The sequence below is a fragment of the Hippopotamus amphibius genome, chromosome 2, assembly GCF_030028045.1.
Source record: "Hippopotamus amphibius kiboko isolate mHipAmp2 chromosome 2, mHipAmp2.hap2, whole genome shotgun sequence".
Taxonomy (NCBI): Eukaryota; Metazoa; Chordata; class Mammalia; order Artiodactyla; family Hippopotamidae; genus Hippopotamus; species Hippopotamus amphibius.
In genome coordinates, this window is record NC_080187.1 from 143,894,637 (window position 1) to 143,911,715 (window position 17,079).

General features: G+C 39.8%; 1 protein-coding gene across 1 annotated transcript in view; it reads right to left on the bottom strand.

Moving 5' to 3' along the window:
• Nucleotides 1-5,851: 5,851 nt before the first annotated feature.
• Nucleotides 5,852-17,079, bottom strand: part of IQGAP1 (IQ motif containing GTPase activating protein 1) — a 97,886-nt gene continuing 86,658 nt past the window's right edge. Inside the window, exons 35-38 of the mRNA XM_057720406.1 lie at nt 16,224-16,390; nt 13,878-14,000; nt 10,752-10,860; nt 5,852-8,169 (exon numbers count right to left, since the gene is read on the bottom strand). Coding sequence (XP_057576389.1) covers nt 8,056-8,169; nt 10,752-10,860; nt 13,878-14,000; nt 16,224-16,390 — 513 coding nt within the window. The 3' untranslated portion in view covers nt 5,852-8,055. The remainder of the gene's footprint in view (nt 8,170-10,751; nt 10,861-13,877; nt 14,001-16,223; nt 16,391-17,079) is intronic.

Sequence of the window (17,079 nt, forward strand, 5' to 3'; positions counted from 1 at the left end):
AAAGCTAAGCTGGTCTCTTGACTGGGGGATTTCTCAAAGCTTTTTAATATGTTCATGTGTGTTGTGACTTCCAAGGAGAATGGTGTAATAGCACTTCCCAAACTTTCTTGATCATAGACTATTTCCTACATAGCACTTGCTGGCCCAGAGTTCCACAAGGTTCCACTCTTCCAACATCCAGTAAATCAACTCTGCTTCCTAAATATCTCTAGAATTTACTCACCTCTTTTCATCCTAACCACCACTATCCAAATCAGGCCACCAAACCTCTCACCAACTGAGACCATAATCGGTCCACTTGTGTATCAGTCATGGGACCAGCAGGAAACAGATGGCGTGCTGAAACTGGTAAGTTGAAGAAAAGTTAATAAAAAAACAGGGCAGGGTTAATGGATAATGCAGTACCCCCCGGGGCTAGTTACAGCAGGAATCATTAGCTCTCTGGGCCTGAAGGGACTTGGGGAGGGATTGCTTACTGCAATAGGGAGAAGGTGGTTATTTGGAGAGAGCAGCCTGATAGGAGCTCTGGCCTTTGGTAGGGAGAGGCAGCCAATTCACAGTGACCTAGAAGAAAATAAACCTCACCTTATTTTATTTTATTTATTATTTTATTTTTTTATTTGGCCATGCCACAGGCATGTAGGATCTTAGTTCCCTGACCAGGGATCGAACCTGTGCTCCATGAAATGGAAGCTTGGAGTCTTAATCACTGGACCGCCAGGGAAGTCCCTCACCTTACTTTAGATCTCCACTCTCCTTGGGGTGCCTGTCATTGGCCAAACCCAACCAAAAGCTGGAGGGAGACAGTGATGCCATCCATGCAGCCAGCTTCCCAGGGCACAGAGGAGACTGGAGGGTGGAGAGTGGATCTGGAGGGAGAAACAAGACAGCTAGCACAACCTGTCTTGAGTCTTGCCTCCTGATCCCCATCCAGCTCTACATTTCTAAGGCCCAGATCTGATCATTTCTTGCTCTTCTTAAAATCCATCGGTCGCACCCTATCATTCTCAGAATAAAATCAGTAGTTTAGCACCAGCTCATGAGAGCCGATGGTTAGCATCTTTTCCCAACTCTACATTCAGTGACCAATGGCGTCAAGCTTGAAATCAGCTATGGGGAGGCATTTACAGCATGGAATTGGCAAATGTTACTAATCATTATTTTTCTCTTTCTTAGAGCTGCATGTATGAAGGTAAAAGCATTTTATTAAAAGAAAATAATGAACTCAGGAAATGCTCTTAAAAGACTATCTGCACTGAAAACACTTTGAAACAATGACCAACCGAACAGTGATGAGGGCTCCTAGCAACCAGACTATGTTCTCAAAATACCCTTTCCCACTAAAAGTAACCAGGGCTCCTTGGGGAAATTGCTGACTTGAAGTCTGGGGTGAGGACGGTGGGCGAAATTGGGAGATTGGGACTGACACATAGACACTATCGATATTATGTATAAAATAGACAACTAATGAGAACATACTGTATAGCCCAGGGAAATCTACTGAATGCACTGTAGTGACCTAAATGACCTAAATGGGAAGGAAATCCAAAAAAGAGGGGATATATGTATATGTATAGCTGATTCGTCTTGCTGTACAGCAGAAGCTAACACAACGTTGTAAAGCAACTATATTCCAATAAAAATTAATTAAAAAAAGAAGTCTGGGGTGAGAAAAGTAACAAGATGTGGCTGGAACAGTGGGATCATGACAACAGTCATCACTGAAGGTACTTCTACTGGCCCAAGAGGGGACAATTTGAGCATGTAAAAAATTAAAAATTAAAAAATGTAGAACTTCCTAGGTGGCGCAGTGGGAAAGAATCCGCCTGCCAATGCAGGGGACACGGGTTCAAGCCTGCCCTGGGAAGATTCCACATGCCACGGAGCAACTAAGCCCGTGCGCCACAACTATTGAGCCTGTGCTCTAGAGCCCATGAGCCACAACTATTGAGCCCATGTGCCGCAACTATTGAAGCCCACGCACCTAGGGCCCGTGCTCCACAACAAGAGGAGCCACTACAATGAGGAGCCTGTACACCACAATGAAGAGAAGCCCCCGCTCGCAGCAACTAGAGAAAGCCCATGTGCAGCAACGAAGACCCAACACAGCCAATAAATAAATTAAATAAATTAATTAAAATGTATATATATCTGGATTGGAAGACATCAAATATATTAAAAATCTAGGAGTCATATGATTGAAAAAAGCAAAACCTCATTGGTCACATTTAGATATTAGGAAACAAGCTTATTCTGAAAACTGGTAAGTAAAGGGAGAGAAACAGCATTCATCACCTTTTCCTGCATAAATAGTCTTCAAAGTAACCAAATAGTTGATGATGGGACATTCTTTTTAGAAAAATTCCAATAAATGAAGAAGGAATGATAGAATAACACCATTTTGCAACCCCTAATGAAGAAATCAAGTCAGTCATTATCAATGGCTGAATCCATGTGATATGTGATGAAAAGCTGATGGGAAACTTTATAACAAATGGGTCAAGCTGGCAACATTTGAACCTGATGATCAGACTTTACATCACAAAAAGATAAATCCCTAGTGTGAGGTAATAAGAATTCTGAAATATTCTTGCCAAAAGGTTGAAACTGAGTCTGATCCACAAGGATGTAATAAGAAACCCCAGAATATAGAAATTGTATAGGATCAACGTCAAATATGTTGCAAGATTTAAAACAGAGAGAGAACTCATAGAATAAGGGATTTAAGAGACCCTGTCAATTAAATGTAATGTGTGGATCTTGTTTGGCTCCTGATTCACATATATGAAATGTTTAAGAAGTTATAAGATGTCTGAGGAAATGTAAACAACTGACTGCATATTCGATATTTCAAATTTATTTCTTAGGTGTGATAATGGTTTGGGGATTTTTTTTTTTAAGTGTGAGAGTGGGATTTCTCACCCTTGGTATTACTGATGTTTTGGACTAATTTTCTGTTGAGGGAGCTCTTCTCTGTATTGTAAGATATGCCTTAGAAGCAACCCTTGCCTCTACCCGCTAAATGCCAGTAGCATCCCCTTAGTAAGAACAGCAAAAAATATCTCCAAGGGACTTCGTAGGTGACGCAGTGGTGGAGAGTCCGCCTGCCGGTGCGGGGGGCACAGGTTCAAGCCCTGCTCTGGGAGGATTCCACGTGCCGCGGAGCAGCTAGGCCCGTGTGCCACAACTATTGAGCCTGTGCTCTAGAGCCGGTGAGCCACAACTATTGAGCCCATGTGCCGCGGCTATTGAAGCCCACTCGTCTAGGGCCTGTGTTCCACAACGGGAGAGGCCACTACAGTGAGGGGCCCGCGCACCATGGTGAAGAGTAGCCCCCGCTCGCAGCAACTGGAGAGGGCCCGTATGCAGCAACAAAGACCCAACGCAGCCAATAAATAAAATAAATTTATTTTAGTAAATAAATAAATAAAAAATATCTCCAAATATTGCCAAATGTCCCACGGGCGGACAATTGCTCCCTATTGAGAAACCCTGAGTGAGAGATACATACCAAAGCATTTGTGGTTGAAATGATACTGTATCTGGGATTCGTCAAAATAACCCAAGGGGATGTGGGTGAACATAAAGATGAAAGTTTGGCCCTGTGTTGGTAATTGTTGAGGCTAGACGGTGGACACATGGGAGTTCATTATACCATTCCTTCTGTTTATATGTCAGACGTTTTCCGCAATAAAAGTGGAAAAATTGTAGTGCCAAAGGAGTATTAAAATCTCTCTTCTTTCCCAAAGCATCATTAGCACATTAGATTAAATAAGTTGTCTCTAAGTCAAAAGGTTTACGACTATAGTTCACAGTCATTCAATAAGTCTTAGTAAAGCCCCTGGCCTACTTCCCGAGCCCCAAGTCCTGATGAAGTGGATGATCTAAAGACTGGATAATAAACTCTTCAAAACTAGGTAAATTTTTTCTTTTTGGCTTTCAACAAAATTAGAGGACCTAATCAGGTTATAATTCTTTATTATAATTCATTGAGATCTGGGAGCTATAACCAAGGAGTCCTAAGAAATGGGTGACATCACAAAACACCTTCCATTCCATATACTTATTATGACAGCAAAGTTTCTCAGCTTACATTTATAAAAGTGAAAAAGAGGAAGAGAATTGGTCACTATCTCATTATAGCAAGTAGTAACATTTATCCATAAGTTTTAAAAACCTTCACTTTAAGAACTTTCATTTATTTCATTAAGAAATGCATTTCAAATATCTTACTTTTAGACTTCTTTGTCAAGACAATATATTAGGTTACTTTGATCAAAGGTGCGTTGATTATTATGACGCAAAGTATTTTTCTGGATTAACAGCCCTGTGGTCACAGGAAATAAAACATTTTAATTTTTATTACAAATCATGACGACAGGATCAAAAGTAAGACTTATGCTAAAAAATATTGCATTAGAATAAAATTTTGAGGAAAGTGGAATAGAAATATGAGTTTAAAGAGAAAAACGATGTCAAGTTTCCAACTGACAAAAGGGGCTTTGTTCATTTGTTTTTTAAAATAGGGGGTTCTACTGCAAGTGTTCTACTGAGGAGTCTCTCCTCTCATACACAGTGGGGTGCTATCTGCAATTAATAATGATAATATTAATACTACACAAGTAATAAAAAATAAAATAAAATATAGGGTTCCATTGGATATTTTTAAAAGTGAGGTAATTTTTACCTGGAAATTCACAATATGCTGGCAATTCACACTTTACGACTTAAACATAAAAAAATTTGGATATCAAATTTAAAATGTGTGGAGGGGTATAGTTCTCTCAGATTCTCTTCAGTTTACAGAAGTTTACACGGTGTACGCAGCACCACCAAGGCGCCCTGGCTCCCTTCCTTCACGGCTCCACAGCAGCCACTCTCCCCCAGCATCACCCCAGGTGCCATCCACCATCCTCCTCTCATTTTTCTCTTGTCCTGGTGTCCTTACTTAATCTCCTTATACTTGATGAGCACCTTCCTAACTCCCTTCATTTCTTGGCAGGACAATGTAGAGCATGGGTTGTTAGCCTATATTTCAGGTTTCAGTAACACACGTACCGATGGCGTCTCCACATTTCAGAATGAGGAAACAGGCTCCGAGGGCTAACATCCACAAGGACCCACTGCCAGGAAAGCCCAGGTTCTTACCACGTCACTCTTCCTCAGAGGCCTGTGGGGTCCTCTCCAGCCACCACACATACCATCACCTCCAATTTTCCATTTATTTTTCCCCCTTACTTCATATTCTCGCTGATTTTCCAATATAGCCTGACCAGTTTATAAACACAACAGGATGCTTCCATGTGTATTTGTATTTTTAAGCAGGGCTGCCCCTTAGGGCCTTACTTAAAAGGAAGCCATTTTTCCTCCCTTTTGCTGTTTACTTTTTCCATATCCAACTTCCCCTAGTCTTTTATGGTGACTTGGATGTAACACAGAAGTCCCCTGAGGGCCATACTATGACATAAAACAACATTTAATGCTGCTTTAATTTGAAACTCCGTCATCAGCTGATCAGAACTAAGTGACACTGAAGTGTCCACCAATAATGATGAAAAACAATTTTGGGTTATAAAAAAAAAAGACCTAAGTGACATTATGTTAGTGCTCGACCTCCCCCACCCCAATTCTTTCCACGTGGAGGCAGCTTCAAGCATTTTACACGTAAAAAGGCTAAACTCACAAGTTAAAAACTGCTTTGAGACAGCTGACTTGTGTTTGTTCCTTCAAAAAGACTATGAAGGGGTTGTTTGCTGTTGTGGTTTTCAATGATTAAATCTCACTCCAGCTAACACTGTTTTGCAGGAATTGCTAACAATGAAACTGAGAAAAGTAAGCACAAAAATGAACAAATGACCTTTTATTTCATACACAGATACAAAGGCAATTGTGTGCAGCAACAATCTGATGGGCAGTCCAAATTCTCGAGGGAGGAAATTCATGGTAAATGTCATGATGGCTGGCTGAAGAGAAGGTCAAAGGAGAGAGCTGAGACAGAGACTGCTATAGCTAATAAATTAAAATTAATAGGAGCTACAAGGATTCAACGCCACGACTTGAGTTTGTCTGAGCATCCTCGATGCTGTTAACACCGTAATTCTACACAGTTACCAGCAGAATTTGTGAAATGTATTTTGCTATTTTGCAATAGAAGTTGTGTCAAGGGAACTATAATCCTTACAAATAAATGAAACATCATATTTTGTTAAAGTTGTGAACTTTGCTCACTGTCTGTCATGGATGTGGCCTTTGGGGCCCGACATGCATCTGGGATGAGTATCATCTTTTAAGGTAAAAGGGCTGACACTTTGGTTGGTCCCAGTTTTTGAGGTGATGCTACTCATAATGACATCTTCTTTTAATCTGAGGAAAATATTTACTAAAAAATTGTCTTCCAAAATACAACAGAAAACAAGGCCAAGGTAGTGGAGCCTCCTTCTATGGCACTCCATACCTCACCTCTTCACCTGCCTGTGAGCTGCCTGGAGTGTGTAGACTCCTACAACTGTTACATTTGCATCTGTGGACCTGACTGAGTAAACAGTCTCTCATAAAAACCACATTCCAACACTTACATTTATAATTGGGACACAGCACATGATTTGTTATCAATGAAACAGTTTATTGGCTTTAAATATACATCAGTAAATTTTTAAATGTTAGTTTATGTTTTATGATAAAAGAATACTGAACCAAAACATCAGAGAAAATGGAGGCTCAGTAGCATGATTTCAATATATCTTCCTGGATAAAAAGATTTTTGTAAAAAGTATATGACTTTTAATATAAGAATGAAAGCTTCTTAAGTTCAACATTTTGAACTGGATTGTTTGTGACTAAATTAAAAAACTGCAGCTCATAAAATAAAGAAACAGTGTAGGCAGCAAGAGAAAAGAAAAAGAAATAGGGAAAAATAGATTTTAACATCAAGTATAACATTGGTTGGCTGCTTTTGTTTGTTTTTGTTTTAGTCTATTTAAGGCAGGATTCTCTCTCTGCAATCCTGCAGATAAATCCTAGTGTTTCAGCTATAAGAAAGTTTTCAGAGTTCAGATATACAGATAAGCCAATTAAAAAAAAAAAACCCTTTTCTTACAGTATTCTAAAGGCTTTTGAAGCATTATATAAATCTTTAAAATTCCTATCACCCACATTTTAAGAAATAAATCTACACTTTAATAAGGCACTCAAGATATAAAACAGCTTTGAAGACAATTACATTCTACACTAGGACTAACCCATTCTTTTGCCATAGGGACAGAGGGGACCGTCTGCCTGAATCTAGTCAATCTCTGCACCAACACAAACAAGCAGGTGCTCAGACCATTCTGAATTTACCTATATAGCTTACTTTTATCAGTGGGACTCTTCCATCCACTGAGGAGAGAGTTATACTAACAGAACTGCCCAAATTTAATGGTGAAATTTAAAAACAACATCCCCCCCCTTTCTAGAAATGCTTCCTTTGAACACAGAACAGTGACTTCTATTAGCTCCTGCTCATAAAGGAAAATGGAATGGAAGAGAACCAACCCCATATCCTTCCAGTTTACTGATGGGACAGAAATATAAAGGAACTTCACTTTTAAATAATAGCCTAATAACTATGGATAACCTGATATTCTAATTGTGTGTCTTATATGTACGTATGTTATTGGTGCCAATGGCTTCCACTTCCAAATAACAAGAATTCAAATCCCACCATCCCTATCGCTAATTAAAACAAACACCAAAGCTTACAATATAGTAATGCAACCTCTAAGACTGTAACAACATGAGAGATTTCAGGCGAGTTCCCGATCTTTCCTAAGGGACAGAAGAAAGTGAAGGAGTAAGAAGGGTCAGACTAAGCCTGAAATAAAATTTCACTATGAAAAAAGGTCAACAAATGTCCCACTGAGCGGGAGGAGTTAAACACGTGGCACTGGGGGTGTATCAGATTGAGGCGCTGGTGTGGGCTGGGTGTTTGCTTCCTATGAGTAGACAAGGACCCCTAGAAAGGTAGCCGCGAGGCACTTCTTTCCTCGTCCTTCTGGGCTGGCAGCAAATGATCGATTACTTCCCGTAGAACTTTTTGTTGAGAAGGAAGATCAGGAGGTTGACATTTACTTTCGCTCTATCGAATAATTTCATGACTGCAACTCCTTCATACTGCAGCTGCAGCAGGTCCTGTTCAAAAAACATTCTGACAGTTAATCAAGTCTGTGGAACAAGAAAAGGAAGGGCACGATGTAGGGAGGGATCCTGGAGGACCGAGGCATGCCTTGTGTGCCAGATGTGAACTGCAGTGAGAAACGAGGCCCCAACTACGGAACTGCCTGCTCGTGGCTCAGTTCATCTCAGTGATGTGTCACCCGGAGAAGGGGACAGCATTTCAATCCATGATGAAATATACTAACCACTGAAAACAAGAGAAGGCCAGTAAGGTTGTCTCAACACTATCTACCAGAGTCTTAGTTTCTATTTCAAATGACAAAGCTTTTATACCCTGAACGCAGGGAGAGAGAGAGGACTAAACGTTTTTTATGTGTTTACTATGTGTTCCACAATGTGGAAGCACGTTATATAGTGTCTTTTTAAGTCCTGTCAAAAATCCTACCAGGTGTGATTATCTCAAATTTAAAGATGAGGTTACTAAGGCTCAGAGATGTTAAATGACCTGCCTGACAGTGCAGAGCTGGACGTGGTGAGTCTGGATCTGAGCCCCTGCTTTCCCCACTACCCTCCACTGTCCAGAACAAATTAAGGAAATCTGGGTGGTCTCACCCCTAAACTTTGGAAGAGTGGTGATGAGAAAGCAAGAGTAAAAGGGCTGGAAGGGATCCCAAGAGTTCAACCAATTCAGCTTTTGGAAAAATCTGAGCAGCTGCACGAGGATGAGGACCCTGGGGCATCACCTGAGCCTAACATAATACCTCGCACTGGCAGTCATTCCATATTTAATGAATTTGTGCATGGAGGAATATACCACCTGAGGCAGACTGGGTGGCCTACATGAATTTGGTGAAACTGAGGAAATAATAGGATCTCTTATGTATAAGGACTTGAGTTAGCTACATGCATCACAAAATCATTTCACATCTGTACGCAATGTGCTTTGAGGGTCTACTGGTCACTGAGAAAGAAACAAAGAAATACTACCTATCCTTAAAGAGTTTGCAGTTTCAGGGGCTTCCCTGGTGGCACACTGGTTAAGAATCCGCCTGCCAATGCAGGGGACATGATTTCCAGCCCTGGTCTGGGAAGATCCCACATGCCACGGAGCAACTAAGCCCGTGCACCACAACTGCTGAACCTGCACTCTAGAGCCCGTGAGCCACAAACACCAAGCCCAAGTGCCACAATTACTGAAGCCCATCCGCCTAGAGCCCATGCTCCGCAACAAGAGAAGCCACTGCAATGAGAAGCCCATGCACCACAACGAAGAGCAGCCCCGCTCACCACAACTAGAGAAAGCCCATCTGCAGCAACAAAGACCCGACTCAGCCAAGTTAAGTAAGTAAGTAAGTAAGTAAGTAAGTAAATAAATTTATTGTAAAAAAAAAAACAAAAACAAAAGGAGTTTGCAGTTTGGAAGTTGAGAGGAAAATAAGTCAATGCCTGTGGTGAACAGGGGCTGTCTCTACAAGGCTATGGAAGCGAAGGAGAAACCAACTGTGGCTTTGCTGGTGGGGCAAGCTTTCAGGGTGGTAACAACATGAAATTTCTCAATAAATGATGGAGGAATAAAGGGGGGGGGAGGGGAGAGCCCCCAGTTAAGGGAGAGCAAATATGTGCAAGAGCCCAAATGCACATTCAGAGAAAGGCCCCTGCCCAGCTTGGTGGAGCGCAGCCACGTGAGGAACGAGATGGGTACCGATGATGAAGCACTGTGTTCACAAAACTAAGGGAGGCTGGACATTACCCAGGAATCCTCTCAATGCCCTGACATTTTTTAAAGCAAAAAAGAAAAAAAAAGATATTTTAAAGTAAAAATTAGGGATGGTTATGTTACAAAATGATTCACTGTAGAATTCTTTTTGAATTTAAAATGAGATTCAGGGGGAATTCCCTGGCAGTCCATCGGTTAAGACTCTGGGCTTTCACTGCCGAGGGCCTGGGTTCAATCCCTGGTTGTGGAACTAATATTCCACAAGCCATGTGTCCTGGCAAGAAAAAAAACACTGTATTGCATAGTAGTTTCAGATTGGAAACCCAGGTCCATCATTTTTTTTTCATTCTGATGTAATTCAGGCTGTTATTTGCTATTTGTTCCCTGTGATCCCTATTTATTAACTCAGATTTCAGTAAAAAGTTGCTTTCTCTAAAAAAAAAACCCAAAAACAAAACCTCAGAAAAAAAGATGGGATTCAGTTTACAAAGATGCAATTTACACACATCTTGTCAGAAGTACACCTTTAAGCCCCTATATCAAATCAAAATAAGAGGGGGAAGAAAAGATTTTCAAGCTGCTGACAAGGTTTACAATTTTGTACTATCAAGATTTAAGCATTTTGTTCAAGTCCAAGGTATCAGCTCAATTTAGTGGCAACACTAAGTGGAAGCTTCAGATATGCTTTTCTGAAGATTTACACATCTGCAAAAGCTCTCCAGCCTGTACAGCCCAAATTAGACAGACAAAACTCCTTAGCTCACTGCTGAATGTGGGCAGCTTTCCCCACATGGGTCTCCTTTTTATCCATTCTCCTACCTTGACAAGAGCACAACTACCTCATACACAGAGCTTTCGGTTTTACCTGGTGCAAACCCACCTGATAATGTAACATAAATGTCTCCATTTGAACTCCCATGAATTTGGCTTTCACTTCAAAGTCTCCAACTTCTTCTGTTGGACTGATTTCAAAGATAACATTTTTAAACCTGTTGAAACATAACATCATAAGGATATGATTTTTGTGTTCTCATACACTCTGTGACACGTGGGAAGGAGATGAACAAAGTCTTCAGGAGTGAAAAGGGGTACAAAATAAATGTGCAAAGTACTTCTGCAGATGAAGCAGCATGGGATTGCTACTCTAAGTACCATCTACTTTGGAATTTGGAGAGAAGGGTGGCAGCCTCTCCCGGGAGCACCTGCTCTCTACTGAAAGAGGAACCACTGAGGAAGGCCACAAAGGGATGACGTCAGGAATCCTGTGGGACTTCCACGTTGCCACTGCTGAAACCCAGTGATAAAAGGAGAATCAAGAGGAAATTGGGCTAGAAGGAGGAGGAAAAGATGGGTGTTTGAATAGATGCGTGTTTGAGGACTGGAAGAGGTAAGTAAACAAAAGGGGGGGCGGTCAGAACAAGAAGAACTAAGAGAGCAGGTTTTCTAGAAGACGTAGGTGCTACAGATACAAACGTACTGAATACCACCAAAGATGAACTGCTATTACTGAAAAATATTTAAAGTATTACTCACTTTCAACATAGTACAAAAGTTTTACGGCACCAGAAGAAGGTAGGAGTATACTGTTTCCCAGGTGAGCAAAGTGTGGCACCCCAGATCTCCAGAACTCAACTATGGAGCAAACTGACCTATTGTGAACAAAGCTGAGAACTGTGAAGGACGCAAAAGAGGCCACTGGGAAGCTAAATGAGAGGTTACAAAATCCATGCACTAAAACACATGCATTTTACTCAACAGGAGACCCTCACAGGTTTCATAAAGATATTTATTTTATGTGGTAAATAATTTTATTTTAACTGATTTGGTTTGTCATCTGGTTTCTAAGCCCATGGCAGCAAATTAAAAAGAAGAAAGTCAACTAATGGTAGGCACTTGAACAGTTGTGCAAATAATGACAAAAAAGAAGGGACGAGATAGTAAACCATGAAACAGACTTGAAAAATGCATAAGGTGCTCAACAACAACAACAAAAAACCCAAACGACCAAGGTCCCCAATTGAAAAAATGATCAGAGAAAACACAGATAATAAAGACATGTTTAAACATATGCACACCAGCCCCCCCCCCCAAAAAATCCAACCAGAATTCTAAAATATGCAAAATTTAAAAATGTTATCCATTAATTCAAAAAAAATCAAAAATTGTTTTATTATTCAGTGATGGCAAAGAAGCAGTGATGTAAGTAAGCACTTTCATACACACTTCAGACACTGCTAGAAAATACTGTGCAATATACATGAGTTTAAAAAAATTTTTCAACTGCTATGGAAAACAATATGGCAGTTCCCCCAAAAAGTAAAAATAGAATTATCATATGATCCAGGAATCCCACTTCCGGGTATACATCAAAAAGAATTGAAAGCAGGGTCTCAAAAAGATATTTACACTTCCATGTTTATTACAACATTATTCACAATAGCAAAAAGGTGGAAGCAACCCAAATGTCCATCAAAGGATGAATGGATAAGCAAAATCTGGTACATGTACACAGTGGAAAACTATTCAGCCTTAAAAAGGAAGGAAATCTGTCACAGGTTACAACATGCATGAACCCTGAGGACATCATGCTAAGTGAAGTAAGCCAGACACAAAAAGACAAGTATGGTATGATTCTACTTATATGAGGCACCTAGAGGAGTCAACTTCATAGAAACAGAGAGGAGAATGCTGATTGCCCAGGGCTGGAGGGAAGGGGAAATGGGGAGTTGTTATTTAATCGGCATAGCTTCAGTTTGTAAGATGCAAAGGTTCTGGATTGCCTAACAATGTGAATATACTTAACAACAATGTGAATATACTTAACACTACTGAACTGCACACTTAAAAATAGTTAAGATGGTAAATTTTATGTTTTGTGTTTGTCACAGTAAAAAAAATTAGTTTTTTTTTTTTAAATAGTTTTATACTCTGACCAGAAATTACATGTTTAGGCATCTATCATAAAAAACAAAATAATCAGAGGTAGAATCAAAGATTTACATATAAAGGTGTTATCACATGTGTAATAATGTAAAAAGTAAAATCAACTTAAAATGCTCTATAATAAGTGAACGGTTAAATTAAAACTACAATATGGAATATTATGTGGTTATTAAAAAGGATGCTTTCAAACTGTGAAAAATGCTCACAATATGTTATGAGGAAAAGCTGGATACAAGACTATAAACAGTATCATCCCAATTTATGTTAAAAAAAAAAGTAGGAAGGTAAGCGAGTGAATAGATAATCTTTATGTGAATAGAGGTATAGAAGAAAATACACTAAAACGAATTCAGTGGCTATCTCTGGCTTGTTGGATTATAGGTCCTTTTTCTTTTTCTTTATGCTTTACCATATTTTCAAAGTTGAATAGTGAATACATATTATTTTAGAATCAGAAAAATGTAAAAAAATTTTAAGCAAAATTTAGAAAGAAATTTAAACAGACACAATAACAGAAAGCTCCGCTGCCTTCGATCACAGGGCTGACTGAGCAGGTACTCAATAAATGCTTGCTAATGGCAGCTGGGCCAGGACCTGGGAGAGCATGGTCAAGTCAGGTCAGGTCAGGTCCATGAACCACATGTAAAGCAAGCTTCCCAGAGAAGAAGATGAGGGTAAACCCCTGGTTCATGCCTCAAGTGGAATAAAGTGCACTCCTCTTCTCGTTATTCTTTATTTATCCTTGGTTTGGACACAGAAAAAAAAAAAAAAAGGAAGGAATGGCTTCCTGCTTTAAAGAGGAAAATTAGAATGTCCTGAGACAAATGTTCCACAAACAAGGAAAAGAAATACCTTCCTTTCTATGACAGACAAATTAACTCCGAGTATTAGGTCAAATTCTGCATATAATAATTATTTATTTATTTTAATTGACCAATTATAAACACATAAAATATAAACATGATTATCCAGGTAAGAGAAATAAAGTCAGTAAGATAAGGATATGACAAATGCAGAAATAAAAAAAACCAATATATAAACAAAGTTAAAAAGTAAAACTTACTGATTCACTTGCAGGTCCTCAATTTCCAAAAGAACTCCTTTTTCATGTAGTCTTGCTGCTGTGTATTTTAGAGAAATCTTTTTGCTCTTCTTTCCTTTCATTTCCCTAGGCTTTTTGGAGACCCTGTAAAAATCACATTATGTCACTTTCTATAAGTAACTACTATGAATCTTTGTTGATAACTCAAGAATATGAGGTCAGAAAACAAACTTCCCATATACAAGCATAAGTAACAAAAACAATTCTAAAATGGCAAATAAATGTTAGGATTCACCTAAGTAATATCTCTGCAAAACAGCGAAAAAGTACCAAACTGCTTTTGTCTTTGATTTAAATCAAATTTGAGATCACACAAATTTGACAGTGTCTGAATCCTTCTATGTCCCTCTCAGAACCTAAGCAGCTAAAGTAAGTGTGAGGGCTTCTAGAATGCCAGCCTGAGGGAACTGTATTGAATCCCAAGGGAGTCACTTTAAGCCCTTTGGCTGTGCAGAGAAAAAAAAAAAAAATCCTAGAATATATAATTTTTAAAAGCATTTAAGCCAGCACAGCAACTACAGAGGAATGGGAGAAGGAAAAAGAAACAGATGTTAGAAGGCTGTTGGGATCATCAAGGTGAGAGGCAGTAAGAAAAGTAAGCAAGGGAAGAATAGAGAAGAATGAGAATGCGATTTAGGACTCTTCAAGGGAAGGGTCTCAAGAACTGGGGCAGAAAAGCGGGTAGTTGTGTAAAAGGTAATAATCCCTATGGCTGGCAACTGAAATATCTACCAAAATCACAACTGCACAAAATTTTTAACCTAGCAATTACATTTCTAGAAATTTATCTTCAAAAATATGCCTACATTTGCAAAATGACATATGTAGAAGAGATTATTTGCTGCAGAACTTTTTATAATAACTGGAAACAATGTAAATGTCTATCAATGAAGAACTGATTAACTGTTATAGTTATCTATACAACGGAATACCATGCAGCCATTAAAAAAGAAATGAGAACCCAGGCCTATCTGTTTGGAAGGCCTGAAACAATAATGACTCTGTGACAATAAGCACATCTGGTACCTAGATTTTGGTTTCTAAATACCATTCTTCATTAAAAGGAACCCGGGATACTTGAGGAAATAGCTAATTCCAAGCCTGGGGAGGGAAAAGTACAAATTGAACCAGAAACATCCTGTGCCACAAAGTCAAGAAGTGCTCACAGAATGATGGGGACATTTCAGAAGGCGCCGACTCCACAATCTGGGTTAGGGGGACCTGATTTTCACCCCTTCATGTCAGCCCTGCCTCACTCCACGAAGTCTTCAGGGAGGGAGAGGAAAAGCACAGATGGAAGAGTAAGCAAACTACAAAGAGGGGAAGCTGATGTGGCAGAATGTTAAATCCAGGTGAATCCAGGTGAAGGGTATGTGGTGTTTATTCTTCTATTCACTGAACCTTTCTGGGGTTTGAAAATTCTTAAAATGAAAAGTTTGGAGTAAAGAATTAACTAACCCTCTAATAAGCAGAACCTGTGCTTATTCACTTCATGTCTCTGGATTTCCAATTTCCTTCCCTGTAAAATGGGCAGGCTGATGGCTGCCAGCACCAAGAAGGATGCATCAGACCTCTCTTGGCAGCTGAAAAAAAAATCATGGTCTGGGGACCTGTGCACAGGAGGTATAGAGGCCGGGGAACCTAATTATTTAAATGTTCCTTAAGTGGTTTTTGAGGCACATCCTGGTTTGGGGATCATTAAATGATCCCTTTCCAAGAGTCTTTAATTTCTAGGGCCAAGAAGATATTCTGGAACACGGGATGCTTAGAAATAAGCATCCTTAAAATCCTCCACACATTACTTATTTACATCTCACCATAACAAATGGAACTGGGAAATTATACAAAGGATCAGAAGCAAAATAAAGGACTAATGCAATAAACAGATTCAGTGTGTTGTAAGTAACATTTTCCAATGTCACTCCAATTGCCTCTACTTCTTTTTATCCTGACATTGATTCTTTAAAAAAATACTCACTTGGACTTCCCTGGTGGCACAGTGGTTGGGAATCTGCCTGCCAATGCAGGGGACATAGGTTTGATCCCTAGTCCAGGAAGATCGCACATGCCACAGAGCAGTTGAGCCCGTGAGCCACAACTAATGAGCCCACATGCTGCAACTACTAAAGCCCACACGCCTGGAGCCTGTGCTCTGCAACAGGGGAAGCCACTGCAGTGGGAGGCCTGTGCACCACAGTGAGGAGTGACCCCCACTCACTGCAACTAGAGAAAGCCCACATGCAGTAACGAAGACCCAACACAGCCAATAAATAAAAATTAAAAAAAAAAACAAAAAAAAAAACTCACTTGCCCTTGCTGGCTAAGTTATCCAAGCAGGTTTTGATGTAGCTTTTATAGTAATCCACCTGCTCTCCATAAAAGGTGGCCTTAGAGTTCAGAGCAGCGTATGTTTGCTGCAGTTTCACCAGTTCAGCCTTTCTCCTCTGTCGGTACCTCCGCTGATTCCGAATATCCTGAAAATAATTATTAAAATTACAAAAATAATATCATGCGCTTCTTGAATCATTAACACTAAGCCCGGCGGTGCTTAATTTTGCCTTGCTTGACCACACATTCTTAACAGACAGCAATTTTATGTTCAAAAATCAACAAAAAAATCCAGATCGCGTCGATTTTTTTCCCCGTTTCTATTTTCTAGAGACAGGGAAACAACTTTTACAGAACTCCACATTCTCAGAACCAACTTGCAAAAAGCTGGTTTAAACCTCTTAAATATGTTGTCAGAAGAAGGAGAAAAAGATAATTTTAGTATAACAGTTACCAAGCTTCCAGTTGTGCATAATGTGATTTTAGGATGGTGGCAAAGACGCCTAAACTCAGCCTGCGCAGAGCCCCTCACTTGAGAAGATTCACACAAAAGGATTTGATGATCAACGTGACGTCAATTTATATTTCACAGTAATCATTAAACATATGCAGAGGAATTCTTTAATGCCAAAGACAAACTGAGACATAGGAAGCTCTAACTAGGGTCTTCTCCCTACTAATTTAGGCCATGGAATAAGCCATCAAAGGGCAGGCTAGGACCTGGAAGAGTCATATATAATTCCCCAGAGGACAGGACTCTACTTTGCCCGTGAACTGAAGGTATGTTGTCACTGGAACAGCTACTGTCTCCTCACAAGCCTCTGAGACAGCTTTC